Consider the following 22,514-nt stretch of genomic DNA (forward strand, 5'->3'; position numbering starts at 1 on the left):
TCTTTAGCAATGAAGTGTGTGGCACTTTTGTAGGATAAGTCCTTGAATTTAATCATCTGACTTATAAAGTAGCGTGCCAAGGAATTCAGGGCTACATTTTATCATTTCCTTCTTTCTCAAGAAATATTTAAATGACTGTTATCCATCTACTATTCCATAGTTTCCTACTTTAAGGAGGAGATTATCGGTAATAGTAGAACATTTTCTTTTAAAAATCACATTAGTGGTGGGGGCAGAAAACTCAAGTATGTTTATGTAGAGAAATCCTTCTTATATTAAAACATTTTGGGGGGGGCAGTAGTGGAGGGATGATGAGAAATGATTTAATGGATTCAATGTGTATTACTTGGGTGATGGATACCCTAAATACTCTGAGTTCACTGACTGTGTAATCTATGAATATAATAAAACTGCACTTATACCCCATAAATATATACACATTTTTAAAAATAACAAATGCAAAACGAACCCCAGTTTTTCTGCAAAATTCCATACAATTCCAATACACCCAATGAACATGGAACTAAGACTACAAAAGTCTTAAATTCCATTTAACTCTTCCCCCGCCCCTCCGTCAGCCAAAAGCTTGCTCCAGACACTAAAATGATGGGAGAGCTCGTTTCTCAAGTGTTGGCACTCATTTTCATGTTACCGAGTCGATCAGAGCTTTTATTAAATCCAGCCTGATACAATCAAAACAGACGTGGTGCAAATCCAGCCCTGCAGAACCGTAAAGGCGACGTATTACCTATTATATCAAATATGACAGTAAGTTCCACAGCAAAGTCTTACACAGCAAGTTATAATGAGAAAATGTCTATCTGGTTTCAGCCGTGCTGGATCATAGTAGCATCTCAGAGCAGCCGCTAATGACAGGTTTACAGTAGGCAGGAGCTTTTCCGCGAAAATACGATGCGTTGAGTCACTGCTTTCCTTCTGATGTAAAACGACAACTTTTTAGATCCTGACAACTTTGCTATTTTCTTTGGTGCAAATGGGAGGAGAGAGAGAGAGAGCTTCTTGCCCAGTTAGCTGAAAGGCAGAAATGTTTTCTGTCATGAATAAATTAGCTCACAAGAGGAAAGACCCTTATTGAGGGCCTTCATTTCTCTTGGTTGATTGTTGGGAGCTGAATTATAAAATCATCAAGAGCGTTTTCGGAAGAGCAGATGTGAGGCTGTCCACGGGGCAGTGTGAACTCTGTCCTTGCGCATCTGGTGTTCCTGATGGATTCCTCTCCTACTCTGAAGAGCAAAGGCCCATTTACTTGAGAGGATGAAGGTGTCTTTGAAAAGATTTTGGTCTACAAATATAATAAAAACTTACATTTTCCACCACATGTGGGATATACCATCTTCCCAGCAGGGCTGTTACTTAATGCAACTAACGCGGTCGTGAGAACAGCCACCCAAAGCTTGGTCCCCGAGCTCCTTCTCAAGGGCAAGGACAGGGGAGGTTTCGACCTGTGGGGCCACGGAGGCCTTAGGAGAAAGAGCACTTGTGCAAGTCTGTAAGCCTCGAAGCATGGTCTTAGCTACGCAAGGCTGATGTAGGTCTCGCCACACAGACAGCCGAGCTTGGCACATCAGAGAGAGTGAGGCGAAAGGGAGTGCCCAGGGGCTGAAATAGGAAAGACCACGGAAGAAATATAAAGTATATTTTCCTCCCAAGTTAGAATTGAATTATTTTGCTGTTGATAGGCTCGAAAAACAATTTATTCATGGAAAAGCATTTTTCCAGTGTTTTAGAAAGACATAAAAAGAAGACCAGGTTGAAGTTTCTCATTTCAGTATGTTTGTGGGACACGAACCTATGGTCTGTGGCCGACTAAAAGTTCATCGCGATTCGGTGCCTGTGAGAGCTTTAAAACTGTGTTGAAAGGTGATTGAAACTTACTTTCCAGGGCCCAAGTCTTCAGCCAGACATTATACACACCATATTACCCGCAGTGTGTGGATACCGGCTTCAGTACCTTTTCTTCAAACAGGAACCCATCCAGTCTGCTTTCCAACACTGGTTGCTGGTCTTACATTGGCAACTTCATTGTATGTGTTTTTTTCTTGACACAGGAGAAAGATTTTCTTTCTCAAAAGTGATGAGTAACACATGACAATATCCGGATTCCAGAAGCAAGGTAGGGAGGAGGAGGGAGGGGCCCTAATTTTTATTACTTTTCATTCAGTCATTATGATCAAGGAAAGCAGCATTGCCTTTCCCCTCTGCTGTTACCAGGCCATGGGGGAAGACACGAGATGAATTAATATTTAAGTATTGTGGCAGGAGAGTAGCCAGTGTCAGTTGTAGTTGTAGGATTCAGAAGCCACGAAATTGACTCATTGTGGGTGAGTATAAATGCTGCTTGAATTTCCAGATCTTGCTTTTCTGGTGCACTGAAAAAGTTCTCGGGGAAAACTTCCCTGCCTTCAGCTCAGCCTGGTCTTCCCCACCGAGAGCAGAGAGAGGCACTGGAAGATGGCCTCAGAGAGTTGCTGGGAGAAGTGAGCTGAGCGAGGGAAGGTGGGCAGCGTGCAGCAGGAGAAGCCAGGAGGTGCTGGCAGACAGTCCTGGTCCCCTTATGTGGCCGCCTCTCCTCCCAAGCTGTGCAGCTGCCTGTGTCAGGACTGATCAGGGAGCGTCAGGCTGGGTGGCCGGAGCAGACACATCGATCTTCTCACAGCTCTGGAAGCTGCAAATCTAGGATGAAGGTGCAGGGGTTGGCTCCCTCTCCTGAGGCCCCTCTCTGGCTTTTAGTTGACCGCCCCCCACATGGCCTCTTCTCTGTGCAAATGCACATACTGCATCTTCACCCCGCCTTGGAAGGCATCCGTCCTGTCAGATCAGAGCCCCACCTGTATGGCCTCATCAACCTTCACTCCCTCCATAAAGGCCCCACCGTCAGTTACACCCGGGGGCTGGGCCCGCTGTCTGCGTCTGGGAGGCCCCGTGGTCAGTCTGTATCAAGAGTGAAAGTCTCCCATGAGAGCATTCTCAGTTGGGTTCACTTGGGCTTTTGGGTTTTAACTGGAGAAATGTATTTTATTGTCCCTAATGTGCAAAGACCTCCATCTAACCAGAAGTAAAGGTCTGTAGGAAGGACTGCTGTCCCCATGTCTGCGCTGCTGTCTTGGGTCCGACTCCATCCACTGCCCTTCACCCGGTCACAGTGCGAGTCTGTGGGGACTCGCTGCAGGTGCCCATTCAGAAAGGGTTCCATCTGTTGCTTGGTGGGGAGGAAACCACAACCTTGGTGGCAGGAGAGAGCAGGTGGTTTGTCTGGAAGTTTAGTCCACAGTGAAATCTTTTCGCTTCCCCACCTAGAGGGGCAAGGAGTGATAAGTGGTTAGAGATGCCGGGGCTTTCCCTTCCGCTCTTGCTCTCCCACCTGAGGCCATTCTGACTGGTGTGTTGGCATGATTGGGAGTCCTCACCTGGTTTTCAGGTCCCAGGTGGCTGCTGTGCACTTTCTGTGGGTCTTGGGTTTTTAAGTTTTACCTTTATAGAAATCTATTGTATTTCTCTCCTTTTAAACGTGACCTTGCTTACCTATCACATTCTGCATAGATGCCATTTATCAATAATGGAAATTGTCCTAATTTCAACAACATGACGTTGAAGTCTTGACAAAGGCAGCATTTCAGTATTCTGAATTTGCACAGAGTTCAAGGCAGAATCATATTCCCAGGTGCCGTCATCTGTTTCAAAAATGAAATGTCACAGCAGCAAGACAATATCCATTATATGTCATTGACTTTGAGACCCCTGCCCATTAGGTGTGTACCGGACGCTGCTAATCTTTGGTGTGAAATTTTATGAAGCACAGTGAGGAAGTTCCAAACGAAATCTTCATTGCTATGGATTCTGGGTTTTAGCATATTTTGTGCATTCCAGCATTTCTTAAAAATGTTTTTGTGAGAGCATAAGAAGTATGAACACAAGTAAAATGGAAACTGCTCAGGATATGCCTCATTGTCAGAAAGCCACGGGGCTGTGTGTGGAGGACGCCAGGCAGGATGGGCCTGGGTGACCATCTGGTCCTCCCACTCACTTTTGCCCTTTGTGTTTTCTAGGTACCGAGGCAAAACGTACAGGGCTGTGGTTAAGATCGTACGAACGTCTGACCAAGTAGCCAATTTCTGCCGCCGGGTGTGTGCCAAGCTGGAGTGCTGCCCGAATCTGTTCAGCCCTGCGCTGGTCTCTGAGAACTGCCCGGAGAACTGCTCCATGCACACCAAAACCAAGTACAGTGAGTAGAGTCGGGAGGATGGGCTCTGAGCGCCGGGGATCTGGGTTCATTTTCTTCTCTGGAACCTTTTCCATAGGAATTGCTAGGGAAGGATCTTTTTAAAAATTTGCTGTAGCACGTACATGCGTGTTTTTACTACAGCGTAGGAAGGGATGGGCTGAGTACGAGCAGGATGCATCACCCCTGGTGGGCCTGGGGAGAGTGAGCACATGTGTGCTGCCCTGGATGTCGAGGTTCATGGCCCAGGAAGAGTGAGCACGTATGTGCTGCCCTGGATGTCGGGGTTCACGGCCTGGGAAGAGCGAGCACGTGTGTGCTGCCCTGGATGTCGGGGTTCACGGCATGGGAAGAGTGAGCACGTGTGTGCTGCCCTGGATGTCGGGGTTCACGGCCTGGGAAGAGCGAGCACGTGTGTGCTGCCCTGGATGTCGGGGTTCACGGCATGGGAAGAGTGAGCACGTGTGTGCTGCCCTGATGTCGGGGTTCATGGACTCGAGCAGTGTGGCTGGAAGGAGACTGTTCGTCAACTGATCGTCAGGGATGACTGGGAACCCCAGTGACTCTCGGCCCTCACACTGAGTAGTGGCAACGATTCTCTCTTTGCCCTTTACCCAGGTCCACTCTCTGTGGCGACCTCCCCTGTTCAGACTCTCCCACCCCTCTCCTGCTGCCCTTCTCCTCCATCTGTGGTGGCTGCTCTCAGACCCTTGCACTTCGCTGCCTCGAGCCAGAATACTGTCTCTGTCCCCAGTGCTGAGCTTCCTGTGTCCTCCTCTGTCCCTTCTAATCCAAGGGGCGATGACCAGCTTCCGTGCCATGGCATCTCTTTCCCCTTCCTGTGGAGGCATCCATCCTCTAGATGAAGGCCAGGTGCTGTCTTGGGGCTGATGGCCTCGTTTAACCTCGGTGGCCTCCTTAAAGGACCTGCTATCTCCAGATCAGTCACAGTGGGGCGTTGGGGCTCCAACAACAGATTGAGGGGGACGTGGTTCAGCCCATGACCCCTTCTGAATATGAGGCCCTGGAGGAGTGTTTGCAGCCTGGGGGGCTGTTTTCTCAGAATGAACTCCTGAGGCATGTCGGTGACATGTCTGAGTTTTACTGTCCCCAATGAAAGGATGGTCTCTCTCCCTCTCTCCTCCCTCCGTCCGAGTGTGTCCCTACACACGTAGCCTTCAGTAAAGCTTCTACTCTCCCTTCTCTCCACAGCCTATTATTACGGCAAGAGGAAGAAGATCAGTAAGCCCCCCATCGGGGAAGGCAGCATCGAAGGGGGACGCCCCAAGCCAGCCAGGCGGAGGAAGCGGCGGAAATCCATCTTTGTGCAGAAGAAACGGAGATCTTCCACCGTGGACTTGGCCACAGGCTCGGGGGAGGTACGTCCCTCCCAAACACACCTTCTGACATTCCACTGGGGCGCGCAGGCCCCACCAGCAGGTGTGGCAGCTCCGTCACCAAGGCAGCAGCTGAAGCGTGCACCCACTCCTTGTTGACAACAGATTTACCGTGTCCAGTTACTTTGGCTGAAAGGGCCATGTTGGGACGATCAGGTCCATCCTCGTCCACCTGCCAGGAGAGACCCTGCTCTTTGGGTGGCTGCAGCCCAGATCCTGCCCTCAGGCCCCCCTGCGGCATCCACCAGGCCCCTCTCCACCACCCCCTTCAGTGCCTCTCTCTGCTTCCCAGGAGAGTGAAGAGGATGACGCAGACGCCGTGGACGATGACACGGCAAGTGAGGAGACAGGCTCTGAGCTCCGCGATGACCAGACAGACACCTCATCTGCAGAGGTGCCCTCGGCCCGGCCCCGGAGGGCCGTCACCCTGAGGAGCGGCTCAGAGCCTGCACCCCGGCCACCCATGGAGAGGACACGGAGGGGCCGCAGAGCACCAGCCACCTCCTCTGCAGAGGAGGGAGAGAAGTGCCCACCTGCCAGACCCGAGGGGACAGAGGTGAGGCCTAGGGGCAGAGGGCTGCCCACGCACTTCTGAGGAGCGTGCTGCTGTGGGTTTCCCCAAGCTGCGATCTGGGGAAACCTGTTTAAAATATTCAGAGTAGCAGCCATGGCTGTAGCCGAATTCCTAAGTCAGGGACAGATGCTGGTGAGTCTGCCTCTTCGCAAAGGGGATCGTCCCCATCAGAGTGCAGTTCTGGGAGCAGTCACAACATCACTCAAGTCCCCAGGCCCTTTCACTACTGGGTTTCCAGAATTTCCCTTTCTGTATCTCCCATCACCAACCTTTAGAAGAAGCCTCTGTGGTGTCATAAAGTATTAAATCAGTGTGTCAACCCTCCCCTAAGCCTGTAGTGGCACTGATGTCACACAGAGCGGTGGGGAGCAGCTGGCGCCCCGGGCATGTCAGCCATACCCCAGCAGCCCTCGTCCCTCACCAGAGGGTACCATTCATAATGGGTTCAAGAGTGACTCTAACCACACCTAGTTTCTTAACCTCCGAGGGCACACGTGTCATCTCCAACAAGGCCTCTCTGGCTGAGATGCTAAGAAACTCCCCAAAGAGTTTGGGCAGCTTGCTCAGGGGCACAGTGGGAGGAGGAGGCAGGTGCTCCTGGCCCAGGAAGGAGGCTCAGGTCAGGCCCAGCCATGTGTTGGGGGGGACATGGCTGACCCCACAGTAGCTGAGGTCCTGCCTCTGCCTCCCCTGCAGGACACAAAACAAGAAGATGAGGAGAGGCTGGTTTTGGAGAGCAACCCGTTGGAATGGACGGTCACCGATGTGGTGCGGTTTATCAAGCTGACGGACTGCGCCCCCTTGGCCAAGATATTTCAGGAGCAGGTACGGCAGCTCGCTGTGTGTTTGATGCTTTGTGTTACAAACTCTGGGTCTCAAAGCAGCCTCCTGTGCTAGCTGGTGTCCTCGTGACTGCCAGGTGGGGGCCCAGGACCAGTGCCCACTTGGCCGTGGTTGACACCTGTGTGGCAGACTCGGCTCCTGGGAGGCCCCTACCTCTCTCCTATTGCTCCTCACTGATCCTGTGGCCAGGGAGGGTGAGTCTAGGACCCACCCTTAGCCCCCCCAACCTTACAGTAGGGGGGGTTTACCATCAGGCAGGGATGGCCATCCCTACTTGGCCTTGTCAGAGCCACCTTTTTGGGGGTTGATGCCTGGTTGCAGCCTGGCCAGGCTGGAAGTCAGCTGCTCACTGAGCCTCCGAGGCTGGTGTGGGTGGGACCAGCAGGTTTTCCCTGGGACGTCCAGCTGCAGGGAGCCGCTGGTGTCTGGAAGTGTTTGTCTGGCTGGGCCAGCCCTCAGTGGGTCCTTTGGCTAGAGGGACCAGGCTTCTTGGGGCCTCTTTTTGTCTCTGCCATTTGGAGAGCTTGAGTTGCCACCTTCATCTCCAAGTCTTGGCTCTATGAAGGAAAGCAGCCGCTCAGGTCACTGACCGGGGACCCACAGCCCCAGGCCGGTCTGCCCTCTTCTGTCCACCTTCCAGGGTCCTCCATTCATCGAATATATAGTTTCTGGGGGTATTAGTTATACCTAATGAGATGAGTAGGCACAGTGTATCTGCTGGACTCTTCCATAGCAGAAGAAGCCATCTGTCCACTGTGGTTTATTTAATACCGCTTTCATCGCTGTTTTCTTTCCTTCTTCACTTCTTTCTTCATCAACTACTTTAAAACCTATGGTGTTGTGATGAGCAAAAGCACAAACAATCCATATAGCTCCTACTGTCGAGGAATCTGTAATCCGGCAGCTGAAATGATCGTAGTCAGCTAAAATGTAAGACCTGCAACAATGTGTACTAAGAAAGAAGAGAGGGTTTTTATTTTCCTTTTCCCTTAAATTAGCGTGAAAAGGAGTTGCTGCTGTGTTGTTACACACACACACACACACACACACCCTTGTGTCCTGGTCCCTGACCTCACACGCAGGCTTCCGGTTCAGCCCTTGGTCTGGCTGTAGCCTGTGCAGAGCTTGTTGAAATTTGTTGCATTATCTTACACTATGAATATCTGTCTCCAAAGACCCTGTGTTTAAAAATACACTGTTTTCCATATTGTAAATTAAAGACATGTTTATTCAGGCTCTGTTTTTATGGACTATATCAACTGGTACTCTAGAAAGAAAATATTTCGAGCATTCCATCAGGGGAAAAATGAAAGGACTGTGATTTCCCACAGACCCAGGGAAGCTCTCTCCTTTTCTGAAAAGAGCAAATTAATATGGTTCTTGCCCTCAGAGGTCTGTCACCCCATGTCCAGGAAAGTGCAGAGAAGCTTGACCACTGGGGCCCTCCTGAGCACCTCTGAGTCCATGCTGAAGGAATGCATGAGGCCAGAGCCGAGGGCCACCTGCACCTTCTGACGCCCTCTGCACGTCCTCTCTCGGCACCTCTGACTACAAACAGGGACGAGCCCCGTCAGGTCTCGAGAACCTGGGGGAGGAGCTCGTCCCTTCTGTTCAACACCCAAGCAGGAAGGAAAAGAATTTTGAGCAATGGGAAGGCTTACATGATTTGGGGATTGCTGATAACAGGTTGATAGAGACAGGCCAGGATCCAGCTTAAAGTGTGGCCTAACACAATGTTTGTCCAGACTGAGATTTATCGGTGGTGGTGCTGTAAGAAAAGTGGTACCCAAACACGTGACCAGTGCTGATGGCACAGGCTTTAACGTACTAACGTGATCTGTGGGTTGGTGAGTTCACTGACAGACACTCAGCGCCTGTTATGTGCCTTGTGGTGTCCAAACATTCGATATGGGATGTGGCCTCTTCTGTCACCTAGCATTTTGTTTCTGTTTTATTTTTATTTTGAAGCTAAAATGCCCACTTTTAACTAAAAAAAAAAAAAATTTTTTTTAGTTGATCCAGAACAAAGGACAGATATCTCACTTCTAGAATCCACGTTAGGTGACAGGAGCTCGAGACCCTTGATCTGGGAACGGTTAACAAGCTGGTGTGTCCGTGCCTGGAACAAGTTCTCAGCAATAAGCAAGAAAGTGAAACAAAGCAGATTTGGGGGAGGCCTGAGGTCCACTCACACGAGTCTCACGCTGCCATGTCCCTGCGCCCACTTGGTGACATTTCACGCCCCCACATGCAGATTGAGCAGTTGGTGATGCCTCCTTCCAGGGTGCTCTGCTAACCTCGGGTGAGAGCTTGGCCCTGATACCTCCTCATTTCTCTCATGAGAAAGAAAAATAAGTGAACTGTAACTGATAATCGTCATATTCCTGTTTAATGTTACATTTCACATCAGGCAGTTTCACCTGTCGTAATAAAAAGCCATTATCCACTGGGCTTTCTGGAGCATGTGAGCACTTGGGTCCTTTCCTGTTCCGTCAGACCTTTAATTACTGTTAATTTTTCCTAATTTGTTCTATCGTCTTTTAGCCCCAGCTCTGTCTTGGCGAGGCCTCTTCTGAACTATGAAAGAGGAGGAAGCTGGAGATTTTATTCCCCAGGCTGTGAGACCCCAGTGAACAGAGTGGCCACAGATGTGTGTGTTCATGCCCCAGGTGTAGTAAATTCAGAGATTATTATAATCATCAGGAGCATTTGCAAAAATTACGAACTTTCCATTATTCCCTTCACCAGCATCCATATACCTTTCATTTCTAAAATGTCATGGCAACTACTTAGAAATTCTATACCCTATAATTTTATGTTGCAAACCTATACATTATGAAGTAAAAATCCACCCAATCTATAACTAAGAAAACACAAAACTCTCAATAAAATTTTTCCCATTCTTTAACTTTGATGAATCAGAGATCTATGATAAGCAGGCTGCCGAAGCAGATGGTTTACTTTAATAAAATAATATCTCAGCATAGCTTACGGGTTTAGTTTGATCTGAGACTGTTCCCTCCTCTCTCTACTTCTGTAGACCTGACACCTCCCCTGGGAACCACCAGGTCTTCCACCAAACTGTCTCCCAGAGTGAATTTAATTCCTCCATGTGCTAAATAACATTTGCGTTGTATGTCTTACCATATTTCATTTCTTTACAAGTTTGTAGCTGTCCGTTTATGGCAGTTCTTAACAAGTGATCTGCCAGCGAGTCTGAATTGCACAGGAGCAGAGTTATAAAAATGGCATCAACTGTGAGTTCTGCTGTGCCATCCACATAATCCTTGAAAGGAAAAGGACCTCACGAACAAGAGCTACATCTGAGGGGCGGTAGGCCAGGCTGCTGCTTTGGTCCCTGGCCTTTTACAATGTTATTATGGTTATTCTCCTGTTTTGCCCAATTTTTCACCCAAGTACTGTGCTCTTTTCCTGCTCCACTGTCAGCTGGTCAAGTGGCTCTTGGTGATCTGTGTGATCACAGTGCACATCAATCAGCCCCAATTTTAGGGTCACTGATGCACCCCACTGTCTGGCGCACCATGGTGGACTGATCCTCCAACTGCTAAACCCAGTGCCTATCAGTGAGCAGTGCCGAACTGCAGTGTCTGCAAATCAGAGGTGGGATTTTATTCCTGGCAGCACAGTCTTCTCCAAGGGGTCGGGGATTCTTTTTCACGTCACTTCGGGAGCTGGGAGCCCAGAGCGGGCAGTGCAGGTCCTTCAGCAGGTCAACTAGGGACAGGCTGCATTTTAGCCACTTCCCCTTCTCCCGGTTGCAGGTCCAGTTGTCACTTAACTCTTTCCAGGCAAAATGCAGGATGAAGAGGCTGTAATTCTAGCAGGGACCATGGCCTGTGCCCTGTGCCCAGGTCTGCATCTCTTTGGGCCAGGGTTTCAGCTCTGGGTTTCTCCTTGGCTCAGTCCCCCGTGTGCAGGGGCTTCCGTGAGGGACGCAGAGAAACCCCGAGGCACGAGTCACCAGCTCCCAAGGGGGGGCTGTTCCAAGTGTGGCCTCCAAAGCTTCCTATTGAGGAGGCCCACACCAGGGATTTGAACTGGGGGACGTGGACTCCCAAGTGCAGCCTCACAGCGAGACAGACCCCGTTCACACCATTTCCTTTTCCCATCCCACCGGTTGCCTTTTAAAGCAGTTATTAAAACCCAGAGCTGGGATGGGTGTGATGACCATGATTTAAAGGATGTGCACACTCCTAAGTACCTGGCGTGTAGCTCGTGGGTTCTTAGAAATTATTTGCTGACATAATTCTGTGCCACTCACTCTGAAGTCTGATGGGCCCTCTGTCACCTTCATGCTTTTGCAGATTAAAAAGGAAAATGCCAACTGGGATAGAGCCAGCAGATGGAATTCACTCGCTAGCTTTTTTTTTTTTTTTCTTTTTTACCTCCCTTTAAATAATGCCATTCTAAATTCTCTAGTTAAAGCACATTTTAAAATTGCTAAACAGGCTTCTGTGAAAGTGCTGAGTGCCCCAAGCTTCATCTATTTTATAATTTTCTTACATAATCTCAAAACAGGAAGCTCAGATATATAGATTATAATAAAGTCCCCCCCTCTGGAAACTGTAACCCTGGGAAATAGGAGCCCCAGCTTGTGCAGTCCCCGCTCTAAGTGCGGCCTCTGAGTCTCCCATCCGCGTGCCCTCCAGCACAGCCATCGCTATCTGCACGCATCGTCCTGCCTGCCTGGCACTAGCGTCTAGAACGTGACAGGCACCCGCAACCTTCTGGTGGTCAGTCTCCTCCGAGTCTGCACTGCTCAGGCTGCAGGCCCTGCGTTTCCCTGTAGCAGGTGTGTCAGAGGACTCTCGTTGCAATGAGAATTTATAGAGTCACCTCTGTGTGAGGCACTTTGTTAAAAGCTGCCTGAAACGAAGATGAATAAGAAGGCCCACGGTGCTAAACGCTCACTCTCAGATCAGTGGCTGCGACGTCGGTTAGCAGAAGCGTGTAAGGGAGTAAAACTGGTATCAGCAGAGAGGGGTTGTCGATTTAAGTGGAGAAGTTGAGGAAGAGCCAGCCTGAGCAAGGCTGAGACTGCGGCAGGCCCAGCCAGCCGCCTTCCGCTGAGCAGAGGGGAGGCGAGGGCTCTTTGCAGGTGGGTCGGAGCCGAGTGGGCTGAGGGCTGAGGTCCTTAGGCTGGGTGGCAGGTGGCGGCTGTGGGTTAGGAAAGTTGACCCCAGGAGCAGGGATGCATCATACATGGTATGGTCATCCGAGGAAGGAAACCAAATTCCCATTTAACCTCAAGGCCTAACTTCATTTCCAACACGTCTTATGACACGTATTCGTTCGGGGGATACTGGAGTGTCTCTTGTGTGTCCAGCACTGTGCCAGGGACTACTAGCAAATGCGTCCTGGATGACTCGGGGTCCAATGAGCTCAGAACCTCTCCAGATGCCACATTCACTCTCCGTGTCTGTGTCACAAAGAAGACTGGGAGTGGGGTGACCTTGAACCCTTCACTGCAGAGTTGGAGACCTGCAGTCAGCCCTCGCACTGACACGTGAGTTTCTGTCTCATGTGTATCCACAGCTTGATGAAGTGAGCGCTCACCTTCCTCGTTTCTTCCCATGTCAGATTTCCATAAGAGGATCCAGCGTCTTTGGGAGCGGGGGACTTACCTGTAAGGGACTCCTCCCTTGGTCCCATCACAAAGCTCTCAGGGTGGGGGTGCCATGTTCCTGCTCCCCCAACAGGTGGCAAAGCTCTCCCTGCGGAGCCTGACTCTACTCTGTGGCGTATTGGGGACCACCCCCTGCCCTCTCCTCCCACTCTGCTCTCTGTGCCCTGCTCCATCACCCTGGCCTTAACCCATCCAGCGACTTAGCTTTACTGAGGCCAGTTCTTCAGTTCTGAATGAGGGGCTCATTCAGCCGGTGTGGACAGAGCCTTGTTCTGTGCTGGGCAGGTGTCTCTCCAGGTGCTCGGCAAAGAGCAAAGGGAACAAACACACAGCAGACAACCAAACAGCCCCGGCCCTGGCAGGTGCCTCCTTGGAAGACAATTTCAGTGCAACTCCCCAGCAGGGGCCAGAGCCCAATACTGGGGCCTCCAGGTCTTCCGTTCTCTGGCTGCAGATGGCTTGTGTCCCTGGTATCCACTCTGGTGTCTGACATACTCCAATATTTAATGCAATGAATATTTTACAGTTAAATTAAAATAGCTTTCAGGTGTGGTAGCTCACGCTGTAATCCCAGCACTTGGGAGGCTGAGGCAGGTGGATTGCCTGAGCTCACAAGCTCGAGACCAGCCTGAGCAAGAGCCAGACTCCTCTAAAAAGGGGGCACAAGCCGGGCAGTCACCCCCACCTCGCCTGAGGGCTTCCTCCTGGCCCCACTTCCCTTTATTTCTGCCATAGGTGGAACCTGTTCTGAATTTTGTGCTTATCATGCTCTTGTTTGATTTTCTCTTACAACTTACTAGGTGATGCCAAAATGTTTTCCAGAATAGTGAAGCAATTACTTGTCCGTCGGTAGGGTGAAGGAGGTTCCTGAGTGTAAACGCTGACGTCAGGGCCTGGCCCTGTCAGCCTTCTTCCTGTCTGTGGCTGTAAAACTGTATTCTGTTGTGGGCTCAGTTTGGATTTCCTGATTCCTGACGAGCACCTTTTCCTAAGTTTTCACCGTGTTTCTTCTATTAGTGACTTAGTCTCTCGTGCCTCTTGTCTGTGTTATTTATAGTCTTGTCACTGGCACATGCTCCGTTGGACGCATCCACTGCCGCGGCCATCCTTTGCCCGTTACGCACAGAGCACATGTTTGCTCCTGTTTGTCGCTGGTTTACCCACTTCCTGGGGCCCCGCCGGTGGGCTGTGGTCCCGGCCAGTGCTGTCTCTCGGCTGACTCGGTTTGGGGACCTCCTGGTAAAATCTCCTTCCTTTCAGTCTGTCATGCCTTTCCCACCTTGTGTCCTAATTCATTTTGGTTCGTTGTAGCCAACATTAGCCAGAGAGGCTCAGATCTGTCACTGTCACTTACCCTCTTAAATCCATTAAAGAGGGACCTCTTACTACACATCTCAGAGTAAGTTCTAAGTTCCTGGGCTAGTGTCTCCCCACTTCCCTGGAATTCCACGGCTTATCCTTAATCATCCCCACTGGTCCCTTGGGTCTCAGTTTAGGCACTGCCTAATCTGAAACCCAAAGATACACAGAGGACTGACTTGGTGGCCCATCCTATTTGGGCCCTTAGCTTTGTGCTCATGTTTTAACCTCCCTGTTGGGTAATACAAGGTCAGTTAAGTTCATGAACTCATCCTTGACAAAGTGCTGTGTGCCTCGTTGCTGAGTATCACTACAGTCACCTTCAAAGGTGTGCGGTGAGGCCAGTGCCTACTCCACCCTTTAAAGGAAATTTTGGAACTTTTTCTGGAATGGCCATCAGAGCTGCCATCTTAGGAGGTTTGAAAATTATATTCAAGAACTTATCCTAGAAAAATGGCTTTGAAGGGTGGACTAGGTGCTGGCATTGGCTGGCATTGGTTCATAGCTTCCCAAGGGGGGGGGCAGGGGGGTGCCTCGAAGGTGACCATAGTGATACTCAGCAATGAGGTATGTAGCACTTTGATTTTGTAAATCTGTGTATCTTTGGGTTCCTGGAATCTCCCAAGAGGGGGCATTCCCTGGGTTTAGTGCAATATTCCCAGAGGCTGTCTGAGTGCCTGGCGCTCAGTAGCTGCTCAATAAATGTCCAGTAAACAAATAAATGAGTGGCACCCTCCACTCAGACATGGTGCCTGTGCGCATTGGCTGTCTGCATGGAAATCGTCTGTGAGAGTGAGGGCTGTAAAACTCACAGGGTGGATTTTTAATGGGCACTGACTCTCTATGCCCAGATGGCCACCATGACCAAGGGTGAATGTTACAGACTGAGCTACAATTTTGCCTCCAAAGCTTAATAGCAGAAAGCCACAATTCCAGTTCCAGTGCTATTTGGAAGCATAGTTAGACCACCTGGCTTTTCTGGGCATTAATTTCTACCCCAAAAGTAAACATGCATTTCCTAGAATAAGTTTCAGTTCTCTTGTGACCTGCACTGTTGATGGCAGTGAACATAACAGGTAAGCTGCCTGTGCACGGTTTTATGTCGTGGTGCACTACCTACATAAAATGTGTTTCTGTGAGGCCCATGAAGAAATGTATTTTTGTGAGGCCCTAGAAGACTTTGTGTCTTGACACCTATGTGCTCTCTGTCCATTTTGATCTAATATATTTAGATTTGGCTGTGAAAGTGGAATTGGCCAAGGTCCCAGGCCAGGGATAGGCTTGCTGGGTCCTTCCAGGTGTCCTGAACTCTCAGCCTTATCGATAACATTTGAAAAGATAGTGAAATAACCTGTAGTGCTCTAGAAAAAAGTGGAAATGACATAAATACAGCATGAGAAACACCTGGCAGTTTGTACAGTCTGCCTCTCCCGCTGTCTGTGCAGACACGGGCCTGCTAACTGGGCAGTTTGTACAGTCTGCCTCTCCCGCTGTCTGTGCAGACGCAGGCCTGCTCACTGGGCAGTTTGTACAGTCTCCTCTCCTGCTGTCGGTGCAGACGTGGGCCTGCTCACTGGGCAGTTTGTACAGTCTGCCTCTCCCGCTGTCGGTGCAGACGCGGGCCTGCTCACTGGGCAGTTTGTACAGTCTGCCTCTCCCGCTGTCTGTGCAGACGCGGCCCTGCTCACTGGGCAGTTTGTATAGTCTGCCTCTCCCGCTGTCTGTGCAGACGCGGCCCTGCTCACTGGGCAGTTTGTACAGTCTGCCTCTCCCGCTGTCCGTGCAGACGCGGGCCTGCTCACCGGGCAGTTTGTACAGTCTGCCTCTCCCGCTGTCTGTGCAGACACAGGCCTGCTCACCGGGCAGTTTGTACAGTCTGCCTCTCCCGCTGTCTGTGCAGACACAGGCCTGCTCACTGGCCGTTTGTACAGTTTGCCTCTCCCACTGTCGGTGACGCAGGCCTGCTCACTGGCAGTTTGTACAGTCTGCCTCTCCTGGTGTCGGTGCAGACACAGGCTTGCTCACTGGCAGTTTGTACAGTCTGCCTCTCCCGCTGTCGGTGACGCAGGCCTGCTCACTGGCAGTTTGTACAGTCTGCTTCTCCTGGTGTCGGTGCAGACACAGGCTTGCTCAATGCTCACCTGGTGGTTTGGGGCGGTCACTTTTGGGTCTTGGCTGAGCCAGGGCTTGAAGCCGAATACAACATAGCTGGTGCTTGTTCGTAATTTTAAATAATAAATTTGCACCGATACTTTTTAAGTTAGAGCTTCACTTTTACTGCTGCACTTAGTAGGGGAGACGTGGCTTTGGAATGTGATCAGATGGGAAACTGTGCTCGTGGTTAACATGAGTCTCCTCAAGCCTGCCGTGTTTGCACACTTTGTCTTGCTTTAGAGATTTTCAAGACAGTTAAACTAATTACTGGTTTAAGAAAATGCGTTGCCTGTGTGACGTCACTGTTTGACGAGCTGTTGCTCGGCTGTTGTGCCCTGTGGCTTAGGGCAGCACGAGGCAGGAATTCTGCTCTGCTGAGCTGGTTCACACTCTCCCTCTACCACTGACTGCCCCCATTACCTGTGGCCCACAGTCCCTTTGAGCCTCAGCTATTCCCTCTGACTGTGGAGACAGTCCTGCTTAAGGGGAAGGGAAGTTGCTCTCCAGCCCAGCAGTCCAATCAAAGGACGGTGACGTGGATGAACCAGATTGTTACAGGAAGGAAGCTGATGAGGAGACAGGGCAGGCCCGGGGAACCATGTACGAGCTTTGGGGTGAGTCTTTGTAACACTGAACTGTAGCAAGTTCAGTTCAACAGTCATTTAATGAATATCTTCATGGTGTGGGACCCTGTGTGTGGCCCCAGCAGGGCTGAATGAGGCAGGCTGGGGCAGCAGACCTGTGTACAGTGACATCACACAACGGGCAACGTTTGCCTATCAGAGAGAGAAAGAGAGAGTGTGTATCTCTGCAGGAGGACTCTGCTGTGCAGCTGGCGTGTCTTTCCTCGGGCACCTCCTCACCTGTCCTGGTAGTTCAGTGTCAGACTCAGCAAGGAAACAAGAGAGTCCTCTGCTAGTGCTCAGATTAAGTCGCAGCATCACATAGGCGGGATCTGGCCTGGCCTGGCTGGGGCTGGGTGAGGGTTTGCCCTCCCAGGAGGGGAGACAGGCTCAGGAAACAGTTCCCACCACAGCAAACCTGCTCTGGCTCTTTGCCCCTACCAGGATAGGTGTGTGAATTTTGGAGTAGCCAAAATGTTCCTGGTGAACAGGTTTTATTAATTAGCACAGCGACAGTCTCCCAGTGCTCCCCCAAATCAGATAAAACCACAGAGTGGCTGCTACTTGTGCTTAGTCCCAGGAGGAAGCCTGGCATGGCAGAGGTGTCCCCTCTTGCACAGGGTCCCTCTCTGACCTGCCTCTCTGTCTCCCCCTGCAGGACATCGACGGCCAGGCGCTCCTGCTGCTCACACTCCCCACGGTGCAGGAGTGCCTGGAGCTGAAGCTGGGGCCTGCCATCAAGCTGTGTCACCAGATTGAGAGGGTCAAAGTGGCCTTCTACGCCCAGTACGCCAACTGACAGCCCCTTGGCAGTCACCCTCTGTCGCTGTGATGCAGAGTCTGTGACAGTTTCTAGGACTGAAGCTTTGACTCTCTGGGACATGTGAAATGGCACCTGCCCGTCCCGCCAGAGAGCCTGCAGCCCGGAACCTCCCACCCCCAGCCTGGCCGAGACTTCCGGACTAACGTGTCCTCCGAGGGCAGGGCCACAGCCCCGGGAAGGTAAATCAGAGTCTGCATGGGACCTGACAGGACGTGGACAGGCCACTTTGTAAATCCCCACTTTGCCTTTCTCTCACAGAGCAGGGCAGCGCCCTCTGAACAAGGCTTGCAAACCTGGTTCTTTGCAAACGAGAGTGTGAGGGAGAAGGACACTTAACTCCTGGGGCAGCGTCCACTGTCGTCACTCGCAGGTGCATTTGGATACGCTCTTTCTGCCTGTCTCCAACCCTGCCAAGCATCGCAAGCCATCACTGCAGTTTGATCTTGGTGGCACATTCTTTCTCAGAGACAGCTATAGGTGATGCTTCAGGGCACCATCATCAGAAGATGAGCTAAAGCTCCACCCTCAGTCAGAGAGGCCACATCAGGAGTGTTGGGAGCAAAGGAACTAGCGCCTGGTCCCTCCAGGGTGGTGTCCTTGAGTGGTTGAAGCCTCATGTGGAGACAGGCACTGTCCGCAGGCTTCTTGGAGCCTCAGCTGTCGCCAGTGTCCTGATTTAATTGCAGTCGGATGGGAGTTACTGGTTAGGGAAATGCTGGGATGTACACTGAAAGAAAAGCTTAACTTCGGAGAGTAAGACTGGGAAGAGATTTGGAAGTGTTTCCTGAAGTAGCTGTCCCATAGCAGGCTCATCACAGCAGGTCCCTGTGCAACTGGGTGGCCTTAAGTTCCTCATGGCTTGTGACGTGTACAGGAGGCAGGACAAGGTGTGCGTTCCTGGCTTGATGTGTCACCAGGAGCACCAGGTCCTAGTCAGCCACTTCCCACCCTGGCTTTGCTCATATGACACGGAAGCTGTGATCCTGGTAACTAACTCTGCACTTCTCCAGGCCTCAGGGCTTATGAAATGCCAAGTTCACTAACACAGGAGTGTCTCAGCGAGCATGCTGTCTCCCCCTTGCCTTTATTCCCCATGTGCTGGAAGAAAAGATACAAATTGGCCAAAAACAGGGAGAAAAAAAAAAAAAAAACAAGACGTGTGTGACGGCAGCTTTAGCCTAGCGCTCTGCAGCTCACTGTGGCTGTGAGGTTGCTGATGAAATTTCTTGGGCAGCTTCATTGCATCAGCCAAGTCGTTTGCAAGTGAGTCCGAGGCTCTGTGAGTTGCCTGGCCTTGTGAACCAGCCATCATCTGCCCATTCCCATGAGCGATGCCATACGTCCATCCAGACCAGGTGGACTATGATTTTCTGACATGGTAGTTGTCTAAATGCCTTTTGAAACCGAACCTTCACACAGCGCAGAGGTGCACACGGAAAGCACCAGCTTCACACCCTCCTGTTGCTTTTCTTCAGGTAATGACCTTGAGCTCGTCTCATTGAGTCACCTCTCCACACTTCTCATAAGGTCATGAGGCAGGCGTCTTAGCTGCTTGTGTGTCCCGTGACATTTTAAGGCACGATTGTTAGATTTTGGGAACTTTGCTAATGCTGACCTTCCTTGACATTTTGTAACCGTGACAGATGAAAAATAGAAAACTGATGTTTTGTGCTTGAGGCTTTTTTGTCCCCCTGTAGCTGGTTTCAACAGCCCAAGTTGAAGGTCAGTGGCTGGGGTCTGCCTGGGACCCTGATGGGCAGAGTGTCTCTTGCCTGCACAGTGCCTGCTCTGTCCTGAGGACAGTGCGTCCCTGGGATTATAGCAGAGGTATGTCTCCTAAGGACCTTTCCTCGGTGTCACGCCCCCACCTCCTCAGACACATGCTGTTGGCCTTCAGTGCTCAGCCCGTGTGGTGAAACCCCTCACAGGGTTGGAAGGACACCCACGCCGAGGTCTCCGGCACATTCCCTGTGCAGGCTCCTTCACAGTCCTTCAGTGTGGCCTTACCCAGCTGAGCTGTTTCTGTGGCATCTGAGAGGGAATGTGATGGCCACAACGTGTACGTTCGGAGGGAATGTCATTTCTCTTGGCCTTGCTGGTAATGGCGCGGAGGACGGGGTGGTACATCAGAGTGGGGAGAGTTTCTGGGGGTCCCTGGAGCCCATCCAGAGGGCTAGAGGGCATCCCGAACAGGATGTGGACACCTTAGCTGGGGAAGGGACAGTTTATCCTTCAGCCCTACAATTTACCTCCAGTCCCTCATGTGGCTGCAGTCACTGGGTCTGTTGGGCACCTGGTGAGGAGGCAAAGGCCAGGGCCCAGGCAGAAGAGGGCCCCGGCTGGCTGTCAGCACGGAGGTTACCTATCTCTCCTCCAGGACTCAGGAGCTAGGATTCTTTGGGGACTTTCATCACCGTGTGTGTCCCTCTCCACCTTGGCAGTGATTCTGCTACAGGACTACGACGTGGTTTTCATTGCTCTGTAGGATTTACCTCTCACCAGCTTCTGTCTTAAACATAGGGCCAATTTTCAAGGAACATTTCGCTGTTTTGTGTCCTTGTTGCTTATGGTCTAAATGCCAACAAGTGATGACCACCCCACCCCCAGTCCCGTCCTCGGATGGCACCATTTCTTTTGTGTCTCCCTTGGACCATCCTTTGGGACCAAAGCCATCTCCTCTTTGCCCCTAGGCCCCGTGCACCTCACCTCCTGCGACTGGCCCGTCAGGCACTCTATGGTCTATTGTGTGTACAGCCTGAGACACAGAAACGTAACCTCAACTTGAATAATGACAGCCTCTCCCACGACCTGCCCCTAAGACTAGGCGAGCTTCCTCCAACCCCCTGCCCCTTGACTGTGTTTGTCCTGTGTTGTAAAAATATCCCACCCACAAAGATGTAATCATAACAGCCTAAAAAGAACAGGGTACCGCTGGCATTGCAGAACTTCTTTGCTTTTCAAAAACAAAAAAGACAGTTAACTTCATCACGCAGCTCCATAGCACGCAGAGCTCATCTGTCACTCTTGACACTAGATCCATTTGATCCGAGTTTGAATCTCACACTGTATTGGATCTGTACAGCACCAAGGTCCCTCACCTTCTGCGATCATAAGTGAAAGATTATTTCCTGGACTCACTTTGATTTGTTCTTCAGTAAATTATAACAATCCAAACCGTTAGCACTAGCACTGCCATGTCTGACCCTCATTCTGCTCTCTGGAGGGTTGGGTTTGATCGGCCTAAGATTGGTCTCATCTGCCTAATTTATCTCATTGAATTGTGAGTGTAGGCAGGTTCTGGGATTTGCCGTCTATCTTATGCCAAATACTTCCTTCTGAGAGCTCCTTTTCCTTGGCTCTACTGGGGATTTTCATACTTATTTTGCAGAACACCCATCTGTATTTATTTCTGTATATAGACCTAAAACACAAAACAGCAGTGTTAAAAATCTTGGATGGGGTTTGAGAGTCACTGCTGCTTTGGGGTTAAGATGGTGAATCTCGGCTTCATTTACTTTACTTTCCCTCTTTAGAAAGCTATGATCGAGTGTGCAGTTGTTCAAAAAGAAAGATAGCGAATTAAGACACATTCAGTTTTGAAGAGAGAAGTTGCTGGAGAGACGTCCATATTACCACGTCTCTTTGGTGCAAGAGTTCAGTGGCAAGGGAAGGGTGTCTCGCAGCTGTCACAATCTGATAATTCTGTTATTTGTTCACTGTTCTTTTTTGTTGAAAAGTTCCCCGAAAATATTTTAGTCCCTTTAACTTGATTGAATTTTTAAGTTAATTGATCCTCGTCTAGCTTTTGTCACTAGAGTGGTTTACAGACACACAACATGTGATGATGGTAAGATTATATTACTTTCGACCCACATAATTTACCTCAAAATGATAATCGCTGACAGACGACGCTGCCTGGGATTTTGGTTCAAAGCCTGTGTAGTTTAAATGAGAAGTAAGAATGCAGACAGCCCCTGAGCCGCAGTCTTTCCAGTCAGAGGTTGTGTTGGGTGGCAAGGACTGGGTCCCACTGAGCGTGTAAGTCACTGTCACCTGCCAAGGCAGAGCCACGTGCCAGGTGGCTGAAGGGATGCATTGAGGAAGGAATGTTCCAGAACAATCATTTGCTAAAAATCACCTGAAGATGGAAAATTCGAGGCAAATTTTTACAGGACAGAAAAAGTAATCATCTCACTTGCTCAGATGGGAGCTCGCATGTTCTCTAGGAGAGGAAACTAGCCCGGCTGTGAATGTCCACAGCCCTTTTGCTGTTTTACATTCCAGTTCCAATCGTTTGTGTGGAAATTAGTTTCCTATCTTGTGTATGTTTTGGTGCGTAAAAGGGAAGAATTGGTGTCTTTACTTTTCAGATTTGCAGGACAAAGGGCATGCTTCTAGTTTGCTGTAAGATTGTATTCTGTATATATGTTTTCATGTAAATAAATGAAAATCTATATCAGAGTTATATTTTAATTTTTATTCTAAATGAAAAAAGCCCTTTTTACTTGAAAAAATTGTAAGCCACATTGTTAATAAAGTAAAAATAAGTTCTATGATAGCGTCTATGTCTTTATGTTAAATATTATTAAATGTTACTTTTAGGGTTTCAATTTATTTTGTTGTGAATTTTTTGTCTTGTTTTTGTTTTGTTGTTGCTAGGCGCTAAGCCCCTGTGTGTACTACACGCAGAGGTAGGTTGTTAATAACCATGGCTCTCAAACTCACCTCCTAGGTCTGGAACTTTTCCACTCAGGAAACTTGTATTGACTCTTTTCAAAAATTTTTTTAATTAATGAATTTATATTTTGTTGTTTTTTTTTTTTTTTGGCCGGGGCTGGGTTTGAACCCGCCACC

The 22,514-nt window shown here is 50.0% G+C and overlaps 1 protein-coding gene across 9 annotated transcripts in view; it reads left to right on the plus strand.

The window, feature by feature from the left end:
• Window positions 1-22,213, plus strand: part of SFMBT2 (Scm like with four mbt domains 2) — a 175,012-nt gene extending 152,799 nt beyond the window's left edge. For all 9 annotated transcript variants that reach the window (XM_053572825.1, XM_053572822.1, XM_053572823.1 and 6 more), the window contains 5 exons: window positions 4,068-4,243; window positions 5,453-5,619; window positions 5,930-6,193; window positions 6,908-7,036; window positions 17,496-22,213. In XM_053572825.1, coding sequence (XP_053428800.1) covers window positions 4,068-4,243; window positions 5,453-5,619; window positions 5,930-6,193; window positions 6,908-7,036; window positions 17,496-17,636 — 877 coding nt within the window. In that variant the 3' untranslated portion in view covers window positions 17,637-22,213. The remainder of the gene's footprint in view (window positions 1-4,067; window positions 4,244-5,452; window positions 5,620-5,929; window positions 6,194-6,907; window positions 7,037-17,495) is intronic.
• The last annotated feature ends 301 nt before the right edge of the window (window positions 22,214-22,514 follow it).

Source organism: Nycticebus coucang, chromosome 20, assembly GCF_027406575.1.
Source record: "Nycticebus coucang isolate mNycCou1 chromosome 20, mNycCou1.pri, whole genome shotgun sequence".
Lineage (NCBI taxonomy): Eukaryota > Metazoa > Chordata > Mammalia > Primates > Lorisidae > Nycticebus > Nycticebus coucang.